The sequence below is a fragment of the Aethalodelphis obliquidens genome, unplaced genomic scaffold, assembly GCF_003676395.1.
Source record: "Aethalodelphis obliquidens isolate GAN/ISIS:26980383/991018 unplaced genomic scaffold, ASM367639v1 scaffold4, whole genome shotgun sequence".
NCBI lineage: Eukaryota > Metazoa > Chordata > Mammalia > Artiodactyla > Delphinidae > Aethalodelphis > Aethalodelphis obliquidens.
This window is the reverse complement of record NW_020837948.1, coordinates 61646081-61663493: the sequence shown is the minus strand read 5'-3', so window position 1 is coordinate 61663493 and position 17413 is coordinate 61646081. Positions and strand designations below refer to the sequence as shown.

Genomic DNA, 17413 nt, shown 5'->3' with positions numbered 1-17413 from the left:
CACTAAAGGAAAGTGGGGGAAATGACATATATAACTTGAAAAGGCATATTTAACGAACCTGTGTTTTTGTTATATAAACTACATCTTTTCTGGCGTAGAGATGTGCTGAAAATAGAATGAGGGTAGCATCGTGGGGGTTTGGGTTAAAACAGTTGAGAAGCAGTATTCTAGAACAAGGGTCAGCAAATTTTGGGGGCAAAAGATCATGTAGTATATATTTTAGGTTTTGTGGGCCATATATCTCTGTTGCAACTACTCAGCTACTCAACAGATATGTAGTCACATCTTTTTACATATATGGTTACATATTACATATGTGGTGTGTATATATGTAATATACCACATATGTAATATGTAACCATATATGTAAACAGATGAGCATGCTGTGTTCCAGTAAACTTATTTATAGAATCAGGTGGTGGACTTCACTTGGCCTGTGGATCATAGCTTGCTGACCCCTGCTCTAGAGCGCTTCTACTCAAAGTGTGGTCCTGGCACCAGCAGCAGGGACATCATTTGAGAACTCAGTAGAAATACAGGACTTAGGCCCCACTTCCCCACCAACTCAGTCAGAATCTTCATTTTGATAAGATCCCCACGTGATTTGTATGCCTTTCAGGCTTGAGAAGTACTGCTCTAGAGTAAGCTTTGACCTTTGTCACAAATATACGTCCTGGCAGAGTGATATCAGTACTTAGTATATCAGTATTTAGTAGGTGTGCCACTCCTGTGGTATCATACCTGCCATTTTAGCATTCATGGAAAGAAGTTGGCATTAAGAACGTGTCTTCCTGGGACTTCCCTGGTGGCCCAGTGGTTAAGACTGTGTGCTTCCAACGCAGGGGGCATGGGTTTGATCCCTGGTCGGGGAACTAAGATCCCACATGCTGGGCGGCATGGCCAAAAAAAAAAAAAAAAAAAAAGTTTATACAGATATAGATGTCCTATAGAACTTGGCACATTCCTGCTTTCAGCTTCTTTGCTGCAATATCCTGCCTATGAAAAATTTAGTGAATAAATATTAAAAAAAAAAAAAAAGAATGTGTCTTCCTGGATATTGTTGAATATCTTTACATTTGCATTTCTAGACCTGGCAGAAGACCCCTGGGATTTTTGTCTTTAATATGTTCAAAGAATAGTTTGGAGTCTGATGAACCTACTCAGGTTCGTAACAAGAAACGCCTGAAACCTCTTATACCTGTATCAAGACAGAATCTAAAAAGATCTAATCCGCTCAATACAAACCAGAAAAAAACTCAAGAGTCCTCTGATCTTCCATCTCCAAGTGTTGTTGTTAATACTCAACCTAAAAATATTGATAGTTCAGCAACTCAGGTATGTGATAACTACTCTTTTTTTGTTTATTTGTATAGAATGGGTTGGATATCAGACTCAACTTGGAAAAACATGGCAATTGTATTTTCATCTGAATATCAGAAATTATTGCAGAGCAACTCCACTCCATCTCCTCCCTATCCTACCCCACTGTACTGGAAGAAGATAAGGTGTTGAATTAGAAAGTTACAGCTAGTTTAATGTAGAGCCATTGAACTAACCATAAATGGACACTTAATTGCCATTCCTTTACTGCAGAGACCCTTCTGACCTGTGGAAGCAAAACAAAGCAGTGCTTGCATTTTATTTCCTTTGGGACAAATGTCATGACACCTACAAAAATTCAAGGAACAGTAAAATTAGAATTCGTTTGCATGTTTCATTTCTGTGCACTCTGAAGCTGTAATAGCAGGTACTGGGGCAGAAAATTTTGTGAACTTGTATCAAAGACTTTGGAAGAACATTGGGGTGACTTCAGATCTCAACAAGGAAAAGGCTGGTGACCATCTATTGGATAGCATGAGCCTCAAAGGAAGGAGTCCTTTTGTAAAGAACATTTTTAACGTTTTAAAAATATTTTAAATTATTTCCTACAACTCTATTCTGAGACCAGGATTTTATGAGTCTTTATTATTATTGCCAAATTACTTTGGAGAACAGTTGTAATTACCAGCAGTGTAACAGTGCGGTTTAATCACATTCTTGCCAGTCTGAGATATTACTCTTTAAAATACATTTGTTTTTCTTATTTAATATAATGGTGGTGGGGTGTTGGAAATGTCATTTCATTTTTAAAATTTGCATTTCTTCAGTTATTGGTGAGTTGTGTTCTTTCCCATATATTTACTAGATTTTCTGATTTTTTTCTTTTTTTCTTTTTTGTTCCTATCTTCTGCTGATTTATAGGTTTGGGGATCTTAGTAGTTTTCTTACCAATTTGTATGAGATCCTTATGTATGTAAATAAGCCACGTACCTTTTAGCTCTTTACTGCAAGTATTTTTTCCAAGTTTATTTACTTTTTTAAATTTGGGGGAATTTTTGTTATACATAACTTTTAAATGTTTAGTCAAATCCATTACTTGTTTCTTTGCAATTTGTTAAATTGCTTTTATGATGAAAAGTTTTTCTCCAGAGGTATAAAATTTTAAAACTTTAACTCTGTTCATGGTTATTGACTTTGGTATGTAGTGTGAGGGAAGAATTTAAACTAAATGTTATCCTCAAATTGCTTCTTCAGTTTTTTGAGTAAGCAATATATTCCACATGTCTTAAAATTCATAACCTACAAAAGAGAGTTTATAGGAAAAAGTTTCCCACATCTGTCCCTTAGCTTCCTAGTTCCTCCTTTCCACAGGTATATGGTATTATCAGATTTTGGTTTACTTTTCCAGAGACATTTTAATATACACAAATATAAACATTTTTCTTCTTTTTTACATAAATAATAGTGTATCAGTCTCTGCTTTGCTTTTTTCACCTAATAGTATGTCTTGGAGACCTTGCAAAACAGTAGATAAAGGGCTTCCTCCTCTCTCTTGCTCTCTTTAAAAAATTTAAATTATTAACTTCTTATTTTGAGATAACTGTAGATTCACATGCAGTTGTAAACAGCTATACAGAGAGATCCCATCTACCCTTTGCCCAGTTTTCCCCAGTGGTAACATCTTACAAAACTCTCCTATAATATCACAACCACTATATTGCATTGCTGCAGTCAACATACAGAACAGTTCCATCACCACAGAGATCCTTTGTGTTGCCTTTTTATAGACACACCTACTTCCCTCCCGCTCCCCACTCTCTCTCTATCTGCTGGCAAGCTGGTTGCCATTAAATTCGTCATTGCAAGAATGTTATATGAATGGAATCATATGTTTGGGATTGGCGTCTTTTCACTCAACGGTAGTTCCCTAGACAGTCATCCAGATGATTTTATGTATCAAATAATTTGTTTCTTTTTATTTCTGAATAGTATTCCATAATATGGATGTACCAGTTTTGTTCATTCATTTACCCACCAAAGGACATCTAGTGCTTGCTTTTATGAATAAAGCTGTGAACTTTTGTATACAGCATTTTGCGTGGACATAAATTTTCCTATTTTCAGGACTAAGTGCCCTCATTATTTTTAATGACTACATAATATTCCATTGTTTGGATGTACCATAGAGTGATACTGGCCTCCCACTGGTAGGCATTTAGGTTATTCCTACTTACTACAAATAATGTGGTAACAGCTAACTTATAAATGGACGATTTTTCACATTTATAGGTTAAATTCCTGGAAATAGAATTGCTGTTCTAAAGGAATGATTATTCTTTTGCCAGACACTGCCTGATTGTCCTGCATAGGGATTATATAAGTTTCTGTTCTTACCAGCAGTATATGAGAGGGCCTTTTTCCTTACATTAGCGTATTATCAATGTTCATTTTTGACATTCTTCATAGACTTAATGAACACATATGTCTGTGATACAGGTTGTAAATTTTTCTCCCTCTATGGCATTTATCTTTTGATTTTGTGTATGGTGGTTTGTGCCATGCAGACATTTTTTATTTTTACGTATGTGAATTTATCAATCTTTTATGGCTTCTGGCTTTCATGTCATTGCTTCACACTCTCTCTCCCCAACTCTAGGATTATAAAAACATTTTCCCATGGTATTTTATAGTAGATTTTTAAAAAATGTTTTTACATTTAAGTTTATTGATTCATCTAGAATTTATTATATATTGGTGAAGTATAGGTCTGACTTTTCCTTTATGTGAGATAGTTATACAGTTGTCCAACATTGTTTATTGGATCATCCAACTTTTCTCAAATTTTTTTGGAAATATCACTTTTATCAGATACTAAATTTCCATCCATATGTGTTAGGGACATTACTAGTCTTCTATTTCATTGATATGTATGTCTGTTCCTTTGCCGATACCATGCTGTCTTCATTTTTTCTAGATTTATAAGTATGCTAATTTTTTTTTTTTTTTTTGCGGTACGTGGGCCTCTCACTGTTGTGGCCTCTCCCGTTGCGGAGCACAGGCTCCAGGCGTGCAGGCTCAGCGGCCATGGCTCACGGGCCCAGCCGCTCCGCGGCATGTGGGATCTTCCCGGACCGGGGCATGAACCCACGTCCTCTTCATCGGCAGGTGGACTCTCAACCACTGCTCCACCAAGGAAGCCCAGTATGCTAATTTTTGATAGGATTGCTTTAATTTCTGTTATTTCCTTACATACTGTTCTGTTTCATGGGTCCTTCTATTCTGGTCATTAAAATGTTTTCATTATCGATTTAATAATGTTATGTTTTTCAGTATTTATTTTTTTCACAGAAATTAGGGTGAAGTAATCATGTGTACACTACAGTCAACCTAATCATGTTTTGTGTTGTATATTTTTTGATTTTAATTTTATTATAACGAATGCTACAAAGGTTATCTCTTACTATGTTTAGGATTATTTCCTTAATCTAACAGCATAGAAATGAAATTATTGGGTCAGTGAGTATAAACATTTAAAACTCTTAATATTTATTGCTATGTTGCTTTTCAAACAGATATCGATTTAGAATACCACTATCAATATATAAATGTTATACTGCATACTTATTTTTATTATCTTTTTAGGTTTCTTGTAATCATCCCTTACCGAAAGGAGAATGTAAAGATGTCCAAAACCGGCTACCGGAAGAGGAGCCAATGACAGTCTCTGAATATTTCTTTAGTGATATCTTTATTGAAGTGGATGAAACAGAATAAAAGTCTTCTCTTTTTTTCTTTTATTTTTTCTAAGGCTAGAATTTCCACAGTCAGTTATATCAACAAAGCAGTATCTAGCAAAAAGCCTCACTGGCAATTTTTCTTTAGGTTGATTTTGAATATTTAATAGGCTTGATTTGAAGCTTTTGTAATCAGTGAAAAACATTGCTGAGGTTCCTTTCCTTCTGATTGATTCAGCATTTTGGAAATACCAAGCAATTAAGACTGCTTTCTCAGACAGAAGTAACAGCTCTTGTTTACATTTTGACTCTTCCTGTGTTGAATACACATGGACATCTTGGAATGTTGTGGATAAATGTCTCTGTATAAATCACAGTGCCGACGTATTTGGAGATGGATTGTAGTTAACATTTAGCAAACCTTTTGTGAAGGTTTTTTTCTGTTTGTTTAGTGTTTTTTGGTTTTGTTTTTTGTTTTTTTGGATGGTGAAGGCCTTTTCAGTTGCCTCTAAGTGTGTGAAAGGAAATTGTGACACTCCACTTTAGTATGGTAAATGTTAAAAACTTTTCTATTATCAGCTATTTGACTGAAAAATCTGTATTTTTCTAATTCATGTTGATGTAACATTAGTCCTAATTGAAGAACTAGTATTTAAACTTACTATTTATAAAGATAAAACATCAAAAAGCTTATTTATTTTTAAATTTTTTATTTAAAAGAATATTCAGTTTTAATTATTTTTACCCCTGAGATTATGGGTAAAGAAAGCATTAACAAATTTATGTTTGTCTCCTTCCCCTCTTTAATTTTAAAGGTATTTAAAGTGATAAAACTAAATTGTTTGGATAGTATATACTTTTTGAATACATTTTTTTCTCATAGTTTAGTATATTGACTTTGTACTGTGAATTTTTTGTTTTTCTTATTTCTTGGATAATCTCAGGATTTGTATGGGAAAAAAATCCTTAAATTTATTTATGAGGCAAATTTCCATACAAAACTCCATCTCCATTACACACACATATGCTCACATACACACATTCCTTTTTTAAAAAACAATTTCTTGGTAGTTTTTTTTTCCCCCCATTAAATTCTCCATGAGGAACTAAGTACTTAGACCTTTATGCACAGAACATAATTGTGATGTTAAAAACAGAAAATAAGATAATAAGATTTTATTAAGTCAGTGATTATCATCAATATGAATTTAAGGGTTGGTTTTAATTTTGAGATTTTGTGATTTACATAGGTAATTCTGTTACCCACCCAAGCAAATATTTGGTGGTTCAAATTAAACTTCTGAAAGAACAGATTTACTCTTTTATTTGAAAAGCCTTCTGGGTTGATTAGATCAGGAGTCAGAAACATTTTCTGGAAAATATTTTCGAGTTTGTGGGCCAGATGCCCTCTGTAGTAACTACTCAACTCTGCCACTTCAGTATGAAAACAGCTACAGGCAATACTTAAATGATGGACATGGATGGGTTGGGTTTTTAGTTTGACCCATACATTAGACAGTAGTTTTCTTACCTTAAGGTGCCGACGTCATTACCTATGAGATATTTGTCACTGGAGTTGTGAGTTGTGCCTAACACTTAAACCCTTGATTGCATTATGAAATCAGTATTTCAGTTGGGAAGATATTTTAATGTCTAATTCTGTTTGTAATTTGAAAAAAATGGTGGCCAGTTTTCAAGTTCATTAGTAAAATTGGATTTGGCTTGGCGAGTATAACAGTAATCCTAATTTATGAAAACAATTGATATTAGAGCATTTCTCATTCATTGCCTTATAGTGAAATTTGCAGTTTAAACTTTTTTGTCATAAAGGAGGATCTATAAGGAAATTCTCTATAGATATGCATATATTTATTTCATGGGGTTAATGTGTCACAGAAATCATAGTAGCAAATCACATAGCTGTTTTAATGCCCTGTTTTTATAAATTTTAAAAATCTCATATTCTGAAAAGGCTTCTTTCATTTAGTTCATGTTAGTTTGGGTGTTTGGTTGTCATAGCTAAACTATTATTTTATCCCTTGTTTAATATTACTTTTTAACTTTGTTAACATCTGTCTCTTGTTCATCCACAATGAGCTAATTTTATGGAAGATGTAACTTCTTACTGTATGAAGGATAATTTTGTCTTTGGGCATTCATTGTGTTAGAGAATCAAGTCAGACAAGTAAATTATCCTACTATTATATCCTTAAAACTACTCTTGGAAAAAGAAACTTAATCAGTGTATTTACCTTACAAGGTGGAAAGACTTGTTCACACCTGTGTTTAATCTGACTCATGTAAAGATGATGTTGTGAAGAATTTGTATTTTATAAATCTTAAAAGAGATATGATTAAAGGTCTTTATTTTTTTCTTGACTTTTCCTCCTGAACACTTACGTCTTAGCAAGTGATCAACATGATGGCTTCAAAGCCTAATTGTTGGTAAATGATTGAGGCACATAAAAATATGAATATCCACTGTTTACCACCATGTTTTTTGAAATAGAAGTGACCATGTATACTATCTTGCTTGAAGAAGTCTTTGACAAAAAGCAATATCTGTCATTGTAAATTTTCTTGTTCTAAAGAAAGCAGTTATATTCTATAGATGTAAATTATGTAAATAAAAGTTATTTTATATTATTTCTGTTGTGTCCTTTTTTTTCAAATTGACTTAATAAAGATATTAATGTGTTAGTGAGCAAAATATAGTTTTGTAAGTACAGCTTACCCTTCCTTCCTTCCCTCCTTCCATGAGAGTATAGTATATTTGGGAGAATTAATTTTTTTCTTATGTGCATGCTCTGAAGGATATTACTTTGATTTTGCAAGAATAAAAATAGACTTTCCCCCACATTTGGGACATAAGAAGAGTCGCTTACTTTTTTGTTTATTTGCTCCTTATGCAATGAATTTTTGGCTAAAAGAACTCAATCTCTTTTACTCTTTTTTTCTTCCCACTTTTTTTTCTCTGTAGAGAAAGACAAATGGGAAACTTTAGTTATGGATATACTATAAACCTGGGCTTTTTATATGGTCAGTTGACCTTTTATTATGGTATATAAGGATTTTACTTTCTTACAGTTCTCCTCCTCACTCTTTTCCTGCTTTCTCCCAATGTTAATCACAATTTGGGGTTAATCCATATTCAGTATTTGTACTGTTTTAATTGTAATTTTTCACTGCTGTACCACCTAATGAACTAAGATGACATTTCCTTTCTGGTACAACTTTTTGTTTTTCTTGGAATTAAGAAGTGTTTCACTTTTTCATTTGCTTTGGGTTTGTTTTTGAACCTGTGGCTTAACTTTCAACATCCTCTGGCAAGTCTGTTTATACTTAGTTATAAATGCTCTGTTTATACTTTTCACATGGTCAAGCTGTCAGATAAACTGTTTCCTTCTCCTTTTTTCCTGGAAAACTTTATGGAGCTCTTCCTTCTTGCTTTAATCTGGACTGAGGCTTCACAGGTCTCCATGTGCAGTGCAGCTGCCATGCTGGGACTTCTCTGAATTCCCTACCCATCTTTTCTGGTTTGGATTCCCTATTCTGGAGCCAGTGTCATTGTCTTTCTTGAGGAGAAGCACATCTTCCACTGTTTACTGCAAAAGGTGCATGGATGGTAACATAACTTGAGACTTTACATGTCTGAGAGTTCTTTATTCTACTCTCTCACTTAGTTGGGCTCTGAATAGAATTCTTGAATAATTTGAAAATAATTTCCACTTCATTTCAAAGTCACGCTCTGGTTATATTCTGGTTTTCAGTGTTTAAAAATCTTTTGCCATTCTGATTCTCTATCCATCGAATGTGGCCTATTTACATATTCTTTGACCCTGGTATTCTGCTCAGTAATGTGCACCCACCCTTTCCTGCCCCTACATTCATGCTGCTGGGCATGTCATGGGCGTTTTTAAATATGGAAACTCATTTCCTTCCCTTCTGGGAAATGTCCTTGCATTATTCCTTTGATAATTTCTCTCTTTCACTTTCACTGTTCTTATATCTGGAATTCCTATTAATCAGATTTTTAAATCTCCTTTACTTGTTCCCTAAGTTATCTTTTCTCTGCTATTTTCCATTTCTCCACCCCCTTCTCTCTCTCCTCATTTTTTTGTTTGCCCCTTTTTTTGCGGGGGTGAGATTTTCTCAATTTTTACTTCTATTGGAGAAAAATCAAGTGTCAATTCCTTTTTAGAAGTAACTGTTAGTCAAAAGCCGTAGAGAGAAGGCTAAGAATTTTTTTTTTTTTTGCGGTACGCGGGCCCCTCACTGTTGTGGCCTCTCGCGTTGCGGAGCGCAGGCTCAGCGGCCATGGCTCACGGGCCCAGCCGCTCCGCGGCATGTGGGATCTTCCCGGACCGGGGCACGAACCCGTGTCCCCTGCATCGGCAGGCGGACTCCCAGCCACTGCACCACCAGGGAAGCCCAGGCTAAGAATCTTGATGCTTCTGATTAACAAATGTGCAGAATCAAAGTCACAGAATGTGAATCATCCTTTGACTTAGTTCATAATTTTAAATCAACACAGTTTTCTGCAATGAACGTTTTTAAGGCATAATTTACATTTAATAAAGTACACAGATCTTAAGCTTTCAGTTTGATTACTGACAATGTATACACCTGTGTACCACCCCACAAGACGAATAGACATTTCCATCATCCCAGAAAGTTCCTTTAAGCCCTTTCCCCACTGCCACCCACAGATTAGTTTTGCCTGATCTTGAGCTTTATATATATATGCAGTATATGAACTTTATATTATGTATACTTTTGTATCTGTTTACTTTTGCTCAACACATTTTTGGGATTCATCCATTTTCGTAGCGTATCAGTAGTTCCTTGTTGCTAAGCTGTATTCCATTTTATCCATATACCACATATGAATATACCATAATTGCTATCTATTTTCCTACTGATTGTTTCCGAATTTTGGCTCTTTTGAATAAAGATACTATAAATATTGTTGTACAAATCTTTTTGTAGACATGTTCTTATTTCTCTTGTGTAAATGCCTAGGAGAGGCACATCTTTTAGATTTATTTTTTAAGTACTTGATGTTCTCTGATGCCTTTATAAATGGTGTTTTTTAAATGCTTATTTTCATTTGTATGTTTATTGATGGAACATAGAAAAACAGTTGATTTTTGTATTGCAGTTAAGATTTTAACAAATGGGGAATGCCCTGGCAGTCTAGTGGTTAGGACTCCACACGCTTTCACTGCCGAGGTCGTGCGGCATGGCCAAAAAAAAAAAAAAAAAAAAAATTAACAAATGTACTTTCTTCTTCTTCTTCTTTTTTTTTTTTTTTTTTTTTTTTTTTTTGCGGTACGCGGGCCTCTCACTGTTGTGGCCTCTCCCGTTGCGGAGCACAGGCTCTGGATGCGCAGGCTCAGCAGCCCTGGCTCACGGGCGCAGCCGCCCCGCGGCATGTGGGATCCTCCCGGACCAGGGCACGAACCCGTGTCCCCTGCATCAGCAGGCGGACTCTCAACCACTGTGCCACCAGGGAAGCCCTATACTTTCTTTTTTTTAAATTAATTTATTTTTGGCTGCGTTGGGTCTTCGTTGCTGCACGTGGCTTTCTGTAGTTGCAGCGAGCGGGGGCTACTCTTTGTTGCGGTGTGCGTGCTTCTCATTGTGGTGGCTTCTCTTATTGTGCAGCACAGGCTTCAGTAGTTGTGGCTCACGGGCTCTAGAGCGCAGCCTCAGTAGTTGTGGCCCGCGGGCTTGGTTGCTCCGCGGCACGTGCTATCTTCCCGTACCAAGGCTCAACCCACGTTCCCTGCATTGGCAGGAGGATTCTTAACCACTGTGCCACCAGGGAAGTCCGCAAATGTACTTTCTCTAGCATCCTCTCACAGCCTGGCCCTTGGAGCTATTAAAGCAAGATTTTTTTTTAAAGTATTATAGGAATGCTCTTTGTTCTTAGCAAACAGACTTAGAAACTGAATTATGATGATAAGATAAACAGGATAAATATAAACAAGTAAAAATTTAAGTAACTATAACATTAAATAAGTATAAAATGTAATGCCAATGGGAAATATTTGCTAACCTCTCATTTATTTAATAAATTTAAAGGCTAGTAGAGTATCTTATCTCCTTAGAACATCTGTTTTCCCATCCTTTTAATAATTTCTCCCTAGGGAATTCCCTGGCAGTCCAGTGGTTAGGACTCCCTGCTTCCACTGCAAGGGGCACACGTTCAATCCTTGGTTAGGAAACTAAGATTCTGCATCCCGCATGGCACAGCCAAAAAAAGAAAAAGAACTTTCTCATTAAATGGGTAATTAAACTCTGTAACCTCTAGCTTTTGTTACATTTTCTAGACAAGGAATTCTTATTTATTTATTTATTTATTTGGCTGTGTTGGGCCTTAGTTGCAGCACACGTGATTTTTGTTGCAGCACATGGGGTTCTTCGTTGCAGCATGCGGGCTCTAGAGCGCATGGTCTCCGTAGTTGTGGCACACAAGCTTCTTAGTTGTGGCGCACGAGCTTAGTTGCCCCATGGCATGTGGGATCTTAGTTCCCCAACCGGGGATCGAACCTGCGTCCCCTGCATTGGAAGGCTCTTTCTTAACCACTACCACCAGGGAAGTCCCCCAGCCAAGGAATTCTTGATTTTATATTTTTTTCAAAAGCTTTTTAAAATTTTTTCATAATCCTGGTCTTTGATGGATGCAATATATTTTCATTTCTCCAAGGATGTTATAGTTTCTTCTGTTCCTTGCCCTGATGGTTTCTTTTTTGTTTGTTTGTTTTTGTTTTCTTGGTGGTAGTGGGTGTCTTTTTCTTTTCCTTTTAAACATTTCTTTCTTTCTGGTTTTTTTTTTTTTTTTTTTTTTCGTATTGAAAGCTTTCTTCAGAGTCCAGAGTGTTAACCATTATGGAACTGCAACAGAAAGCTTTCTTCAAATGCCCATTGATCCTTGGCTATCCATGCATATGTTCGAGAAAGTGTCTAAAAAAGCTGATTAGGAGCTTTTTACAAGCTTATTGGAGGGTAGGTAGGATATGTCAGTTTGTAGGTTACACTGTAGGTCAATTTTCTTCTTTTTTGTTTTTTTTCTTTTCTTTTTTTTTTTTTGCGGTACGGGGGCCTCTCACCGTTGTGGCCTCTCCCGTTGCGGAGCACAGGCTCTGGATGCGCAGGCTCAGCGGCCATGGCTCACGGGCCCAGCTGCTCCGCGGCATGTGGGATCTTCCCGGACTGGGGCACGAACCCGTGTCCCCTGCATAGGCAGGTGGACTCTCAACCACTGCGCCACCAGGAAAGCCCCAATTTTCTTTTTTAAATGTTGCTTTTTTTTAAATTGGCTGCACTGGGTCTTAGTTGCAGCATGCAGTATCTATTTCCCTGACCTGGGATCGAACCTGGGCCTCCTGCATTGGGAGCAGGGAGTCTTAACCACTGGACCCCCAGGGAAATCCCTGTAGATCAATCTTCCAGGGAGTTTTTTCACTGGAGAACCTCAAATGTCACTTTGTAGATCTTTTCTGTAAAATGGTAAGGTTTCTCTAGACTCCCTTCTATATAAATCTGGTAGCCAGCATTTTGGAACTGGGTGGGAAAAGAGACTTGGGGGGAGGGGCTGTCTTGATTTGGCCTTCAGACTGTCACTTAATCTCTCTGGTCTCAATTTGGCACTTCACCAGTGCCTAGTGTCCCTAAATTTGGAACATTTCAGATTCAGTTTCTCCAGAGAATATATATCTCCTGGACAGACTGGGGGGTGGAAACCTGGGGTTTTAACTACTTCTTCTGCAAATTTTCAAGTAGTTCTACCATTTCTTGGTCTCTACCACCTTTCTCCACTTCTATGCACATATTTCTCTGTACCTGGTACCACCAATTCCTGGTACCACCAATTCTGAGAGGCAAATTGACTTGTTACTTGTTTGTATTTTCCACTGCAAGCACTTAGATTTCAACTTCCTTTATTTTGCCAAATTTATTATTCCAATTTTTGCCTATTGTCTTTATATATCCCCTAGTTTAATTGAAGGTGGGATATGAATTATTTTTTGTGTTCCTTTGTTGCTCTGGGATCATTTCTGAGAGAAGGAGGTAAAAAATACCTTTATTTTCATGATAAAAGTTGAATTATTGTATTCCCTTAAAAATGAAAATTAATAAAGAAAAATGTAAAAAGTAAATCTGAATACTACGGACAACTGAACACCAACAAATTGGATTATCTAGATGAAATGGACAAATTCTTAGAAACAAAACCTACCAAGACTACATCACAAAGAAATAGATAACCTGAATAGACCTATAACTAGTAAGAAGACTAAACAGTAATCAAAAAATCTCCCCACAAAGAAAAGCACTGAATATGATGGCTTCACTGGTGAATTCTACCAAACATTTGAAGAAGAACAAATACCAATCTTTCTCAAACTTTTCCAAAAACTTGGAGAGGAGGGAACACTCCCTAACTCATTCTATAAGGCCAGCATTATCCTGACGTGAAAGCAGGACAAAGACGCTACAAAAAAACAAAACAAAACAAAAAAAAAACCCCAAAAAACTATAGACCAATATCCCTTATGAACACTGATACAAATATCCTTAATAAAATACTGGCAACTGAATTCAGCGGCGTACTAAAAGGATTATATATCATGACCAAGTGAGGTTTATTCCTGAAATGCAAGGATGGTACAACATAGAAAAAACTGATCAATGTAGTTCACAACATTAACAGAATGAAGGAACAAACTTCACATGATCATCTCAATTGATGCAGAAAAAGTAGATGACAAAATTCAAACTTTTTCATGATAAAAATATTCAACAAACTAGGAATAGAAGGAAACCTCCTTAACATCATAAAAGCCACATGTGAGGGACTTCCCTGGTGGCGCAGTGGTTAAGAATCCCCCTGCCAACGCAGGGGACATGGGTTCGAGCCCTGGTCCAGGAAGATCCCACAGGCCGCGGAGCAACTAAGCCTGTATGCCACAACTAGTGAGCCTGTGCTCTAGAGCCCGCAAGCCACAACTACTGAAACCAGCTCTCCGCAACTACTGAAGCCCGCGCGCCTGGAGCCCGTGCTCCGCAACGAGAAACCACCACAATGAGAAGCCTGTGCACCGCAACGAAGAGTAGCCCCCGCTCACCACAACTAGAGAAAGCCCGCGCGCAGCAATGAAGACCCAATGCAGCCAAAAAAAAAAAAGTCACATGTGAAAAACTCACAGCAAACATTACACTCAATGGTGAAAGGCTGAAAAGTGTTCCTCTAAGACCAGGAAAAAGGCAAGGATGTTCACTTTCACCACTTCAATTCAACATAGTACTAGAAGTTTTAGCTGGAGCAATTAGGTAAGAATGAGAAATAAAAGACATTTAAATTGGAAAGGAAAAAGTAAAATTATCTCTATTCACAGATGGCTTTTACAAAGCCCTAAAGATTACACACACACACACACACACACACACACACACACACACACAAAACCTGTTAGAATTAATAAATGAATTCAGCAAATTGGCAGTATACTAACTTAGCATGCAAAAATCAGTTGCATTTCTATACACTAATAATGAACAAACTGAAAAGGAAATTATGAAAACAATTCCATTTACAATAGCATCAAAAAGAATAAAATAGGAATTAACCAAGGAGGTGAAAGACTTGCGCAATGGAAATGAAAAAACACTGCTGAAAGAAATTAAAGAAGACATAAATAAATGGAAACACATCCCATGTTCATGGATTGGAAGACTTAATATTGTTAAGATGTCAATGCTACCCAACATGATCAACAGATTCAATGCCGCCCCTATAAAAATTCTGGCATTTTTTGCAGAAATAGAAAAACCTACCCTAAAATTAAGATGGAATCTCAAGGGATCCTGGATAGCTAAAAAAATCTTGAAAAAGAACAAAGCTGGAAGACTCACACTTAATGATTTCAAAACTTACTACAAACCTACAGTAATCAAAAAACTGTGTGGTACTGGCATAAAGACAGACATACAGACCAATGGAACAGAATACAGAGTCCAGAAATAAATCATTGCTTATGAAATAATTTTTCACAAGGGTGCCAAGACTATTCAATGGGGAAAGGACAGTCTTTACTACAAATGATATTGGGAAAACTGGATATCTATATACAAAAGAATGAAGCCACACCCTTACCTAACACCATATACAAAAATTAAATCTAAGACTTAAGTGGACCAAAAGAAGATTAATTTTTTCTCACTGTCCAGTGGATGAGAAATTGTGAGGAAGCTCAGATTTGTTATAGGCAAAGTTTTAGAAGTACGTTATAATTGTACATCTAAGTTGTAATTTATCACTATTAGAATTTTTATTTACTTGTTTATGTTCTCTCCGCTTTATAAAAGAGGACACTGCCTGTTCTCCACTGTATTCCCCGCTCCAGAAGAGCACTTGACAGGGGACATTAAAGACATATTTGATTAATGAATGGTTATCCCCTTAAAGAGTTTCTTAGGGCAGCTTAATAAGCCTGTTCAGTTTCCAGCTCTCATATAAGGATAAGCTTTTTCAAGCCCCGGAACACCCTTCGTAGCAGCAGGGGAAGAAGAAAACAGCACATAGAAAAAGCACAGAGGCCGACAGCAAGCAAACTCAGCCGCAGCTCCTAAGCTCAGCATCTCGGGAGACCGGGAGGACGCAGAAGGGTCGCTCCACCCCGGGAACCGCAACGCTCCGGGGCTCGCGATGGGACAGGCCTCGCGGGGCTGCACTTCTGTCCCTTATTCGCTGAATTCAGGGGGCGTGGTGCTCAGCGCTGACCAATCACGGGCGGCGTGCGCCGGCACGTGCCGAGGCTGGCCTCAGAATCGGGGAGGTTTCAGGCGGGTTGGGACTGCAAAGGCCTGGGCTGAGCTGTATCCCGAAGCGTGGGAATTGGAGGGGAAAGCCGCGGCCCCGGACCGGCGCAGGCCGCTCTCTCACGCTCCTTCCTGCCTCTGTGCCTGCTGCCATGTGGGCCGCCCCGAGATTAGCTTTGCGGCGGTGCGCCCGCGCCGCTGCCCCCGCGCCGCGCGCCTATCATGGGGACTCCGTGGCGACGCTGGGCACCCAACCGGATTCGAGCTCTGCCATCTACCAGGTAGGGCGGGTGAGCGGCCCGGGCCTGGAGTACCCAGCCCGAGTCAGTGATTCCTCTTCACCGACGGCACAAGGCGTTGGCCAGACTGGGAAGCAGGTACAGGGTAGGCACACTTCAGCAGTCGCTGCTGTTTTCTCTGGATCCCCAGTCATGATTCTGGGACACACCAGGGGGTCGTGAGGTTTGAAAAAGAAAACAATTCCAAATCAGGTACATTTTAGTTCACTTTTAGCACTGGCACTATACTTTGTATCTTTAAAATCATTGGTTCGCAAAACCAGTGGCTCTCTGGCTTAGCAGTCACCTGGGAGCTTGTTGAATATATGGCTGCCTTAGCCCCACCCTGGACCTTTTCCGTCTCTAGGGTGGGGTCCTGGTGTTTGCATTGTTAATGAAGTTGTTGAGAGGGGAGGGCAGGGCCTTGGTGGCAGCCAGCTTTGGGAACCACTGGCCTAGCACAGCTGACCCTGGGTTGTGCTTACCAGACTTGAAATGGTTGGTTATGTTAATAGAAAATATTTATCTTTAAATGACTTTTCTTGGAATTGGGAGGTATCACAACGTTAAAGAAACAACTCCTGGTTTGTGAAATATCAGAGCTGGAAATTTTCAGTCTGTCCCATGGTTTCTAAGCCTGTACAGATAACATTTAAATTGTGCAAATAACTTTCAGAGAAGACTTTTTCTGGCTGCGCTGCTGCGGCAGGTGGGATCTTAGTTCCCCGACCAGGGATCGAACCCGCACCCCCTGCATTGGAAGCTCAGAGGCTTAACCACTGGACCGCCAGGAAGTTCCCTCAGAGAACACATTTTAAACAATTCCTGCCTTTGGGAAAACAAGGAGATTTTGATTGAAAGGAAATCAGCAGGCTGAGGCAGAAACAGTATCCAATGGGAGACTTCCAAAAGTCTTTAGATGTCCTGGGATCAGGAGAGAATGTTTAATTCAGAAACATTAAGTGGTTACTGTGGTCTAGCCACTATTTTAGATATTTGGAATAGATGTGTAGGAATGGAATCATAATTTTGTGGGGGAGACGACAAGAAAGCAATGCATTGTGATGAGTGATGTCTAAAGCTTAAAAAAGGTGGTTGCACATAGGAGGCAGTGAGTGAGTTGGATCTTGAGTTGGGTAAGAACTGGCCAGGTTCAGGATGGAGAATGGGAGGCAAGATTATACAAACTAAAGGAGTTATGAGAACATAGGTACCAAGTTATGAAAGTGGTTAGTGGGAGTGAGAACTTGGAAG

At 38.2% G+C, this 17413-nt stretch overlaps 2 protein-coding genes across 7 annotated transcripts in view; both read left to right on the top strand.

The window, feature by feature from the left end:
- The window catches only part of BDP1 (BDP1 general transcription factor IIIB subunit), an 87548-nt gene extending 79846 nt beyond the window's left edge, over positions 1-7702 (top strand). For 4 of the 5 annotated variants that reach the window (XM_027100892.1, XM_027100889.1, XM_027100890.1 and 1 more), the window contains 2 exons: positions 1089-1335; positions 4963-7702. In XM_027100892.1, the coding sequence (XP_026956693.1) occupies positions 1089-1335; positions 4963-5094 (379 nt within the window). In that variant the 3' untranslated portion in view covers positions 5095-7702. Of the gene's footprint in view, positions 1-1088; positions 1336-1593; positions 2494-4962 lie in introns of those variants that run through there. The other variant, XM_027100891.1, reaches the window with a different exon arrangement.
- Positions 7703-15880: 8178 nt separating this feature from the next.
- Positions 15881-17413, top strand: part of MCCC2 (methylcrotonyl-CoA carboxylase subunit 2) — a 62024-nt gene continuing 60491 nt past the window's right edge. The window contains exon 1 of one of the 2 annotated variants that reach the window (XM_027100885.1): positions 15881-16162. In XM_027100885.1, the coding sequence (XP_026956686.1) occupies positions 16034-16162 (129 nt within the window). In that variant the 5' untranslated portion in view covers positions 15881-16033. The remainder of the gene's footprint in view (positions 16163-17413) is intronic. The other variant, XM_027100886.1, reaches the window with a different exon arrangement.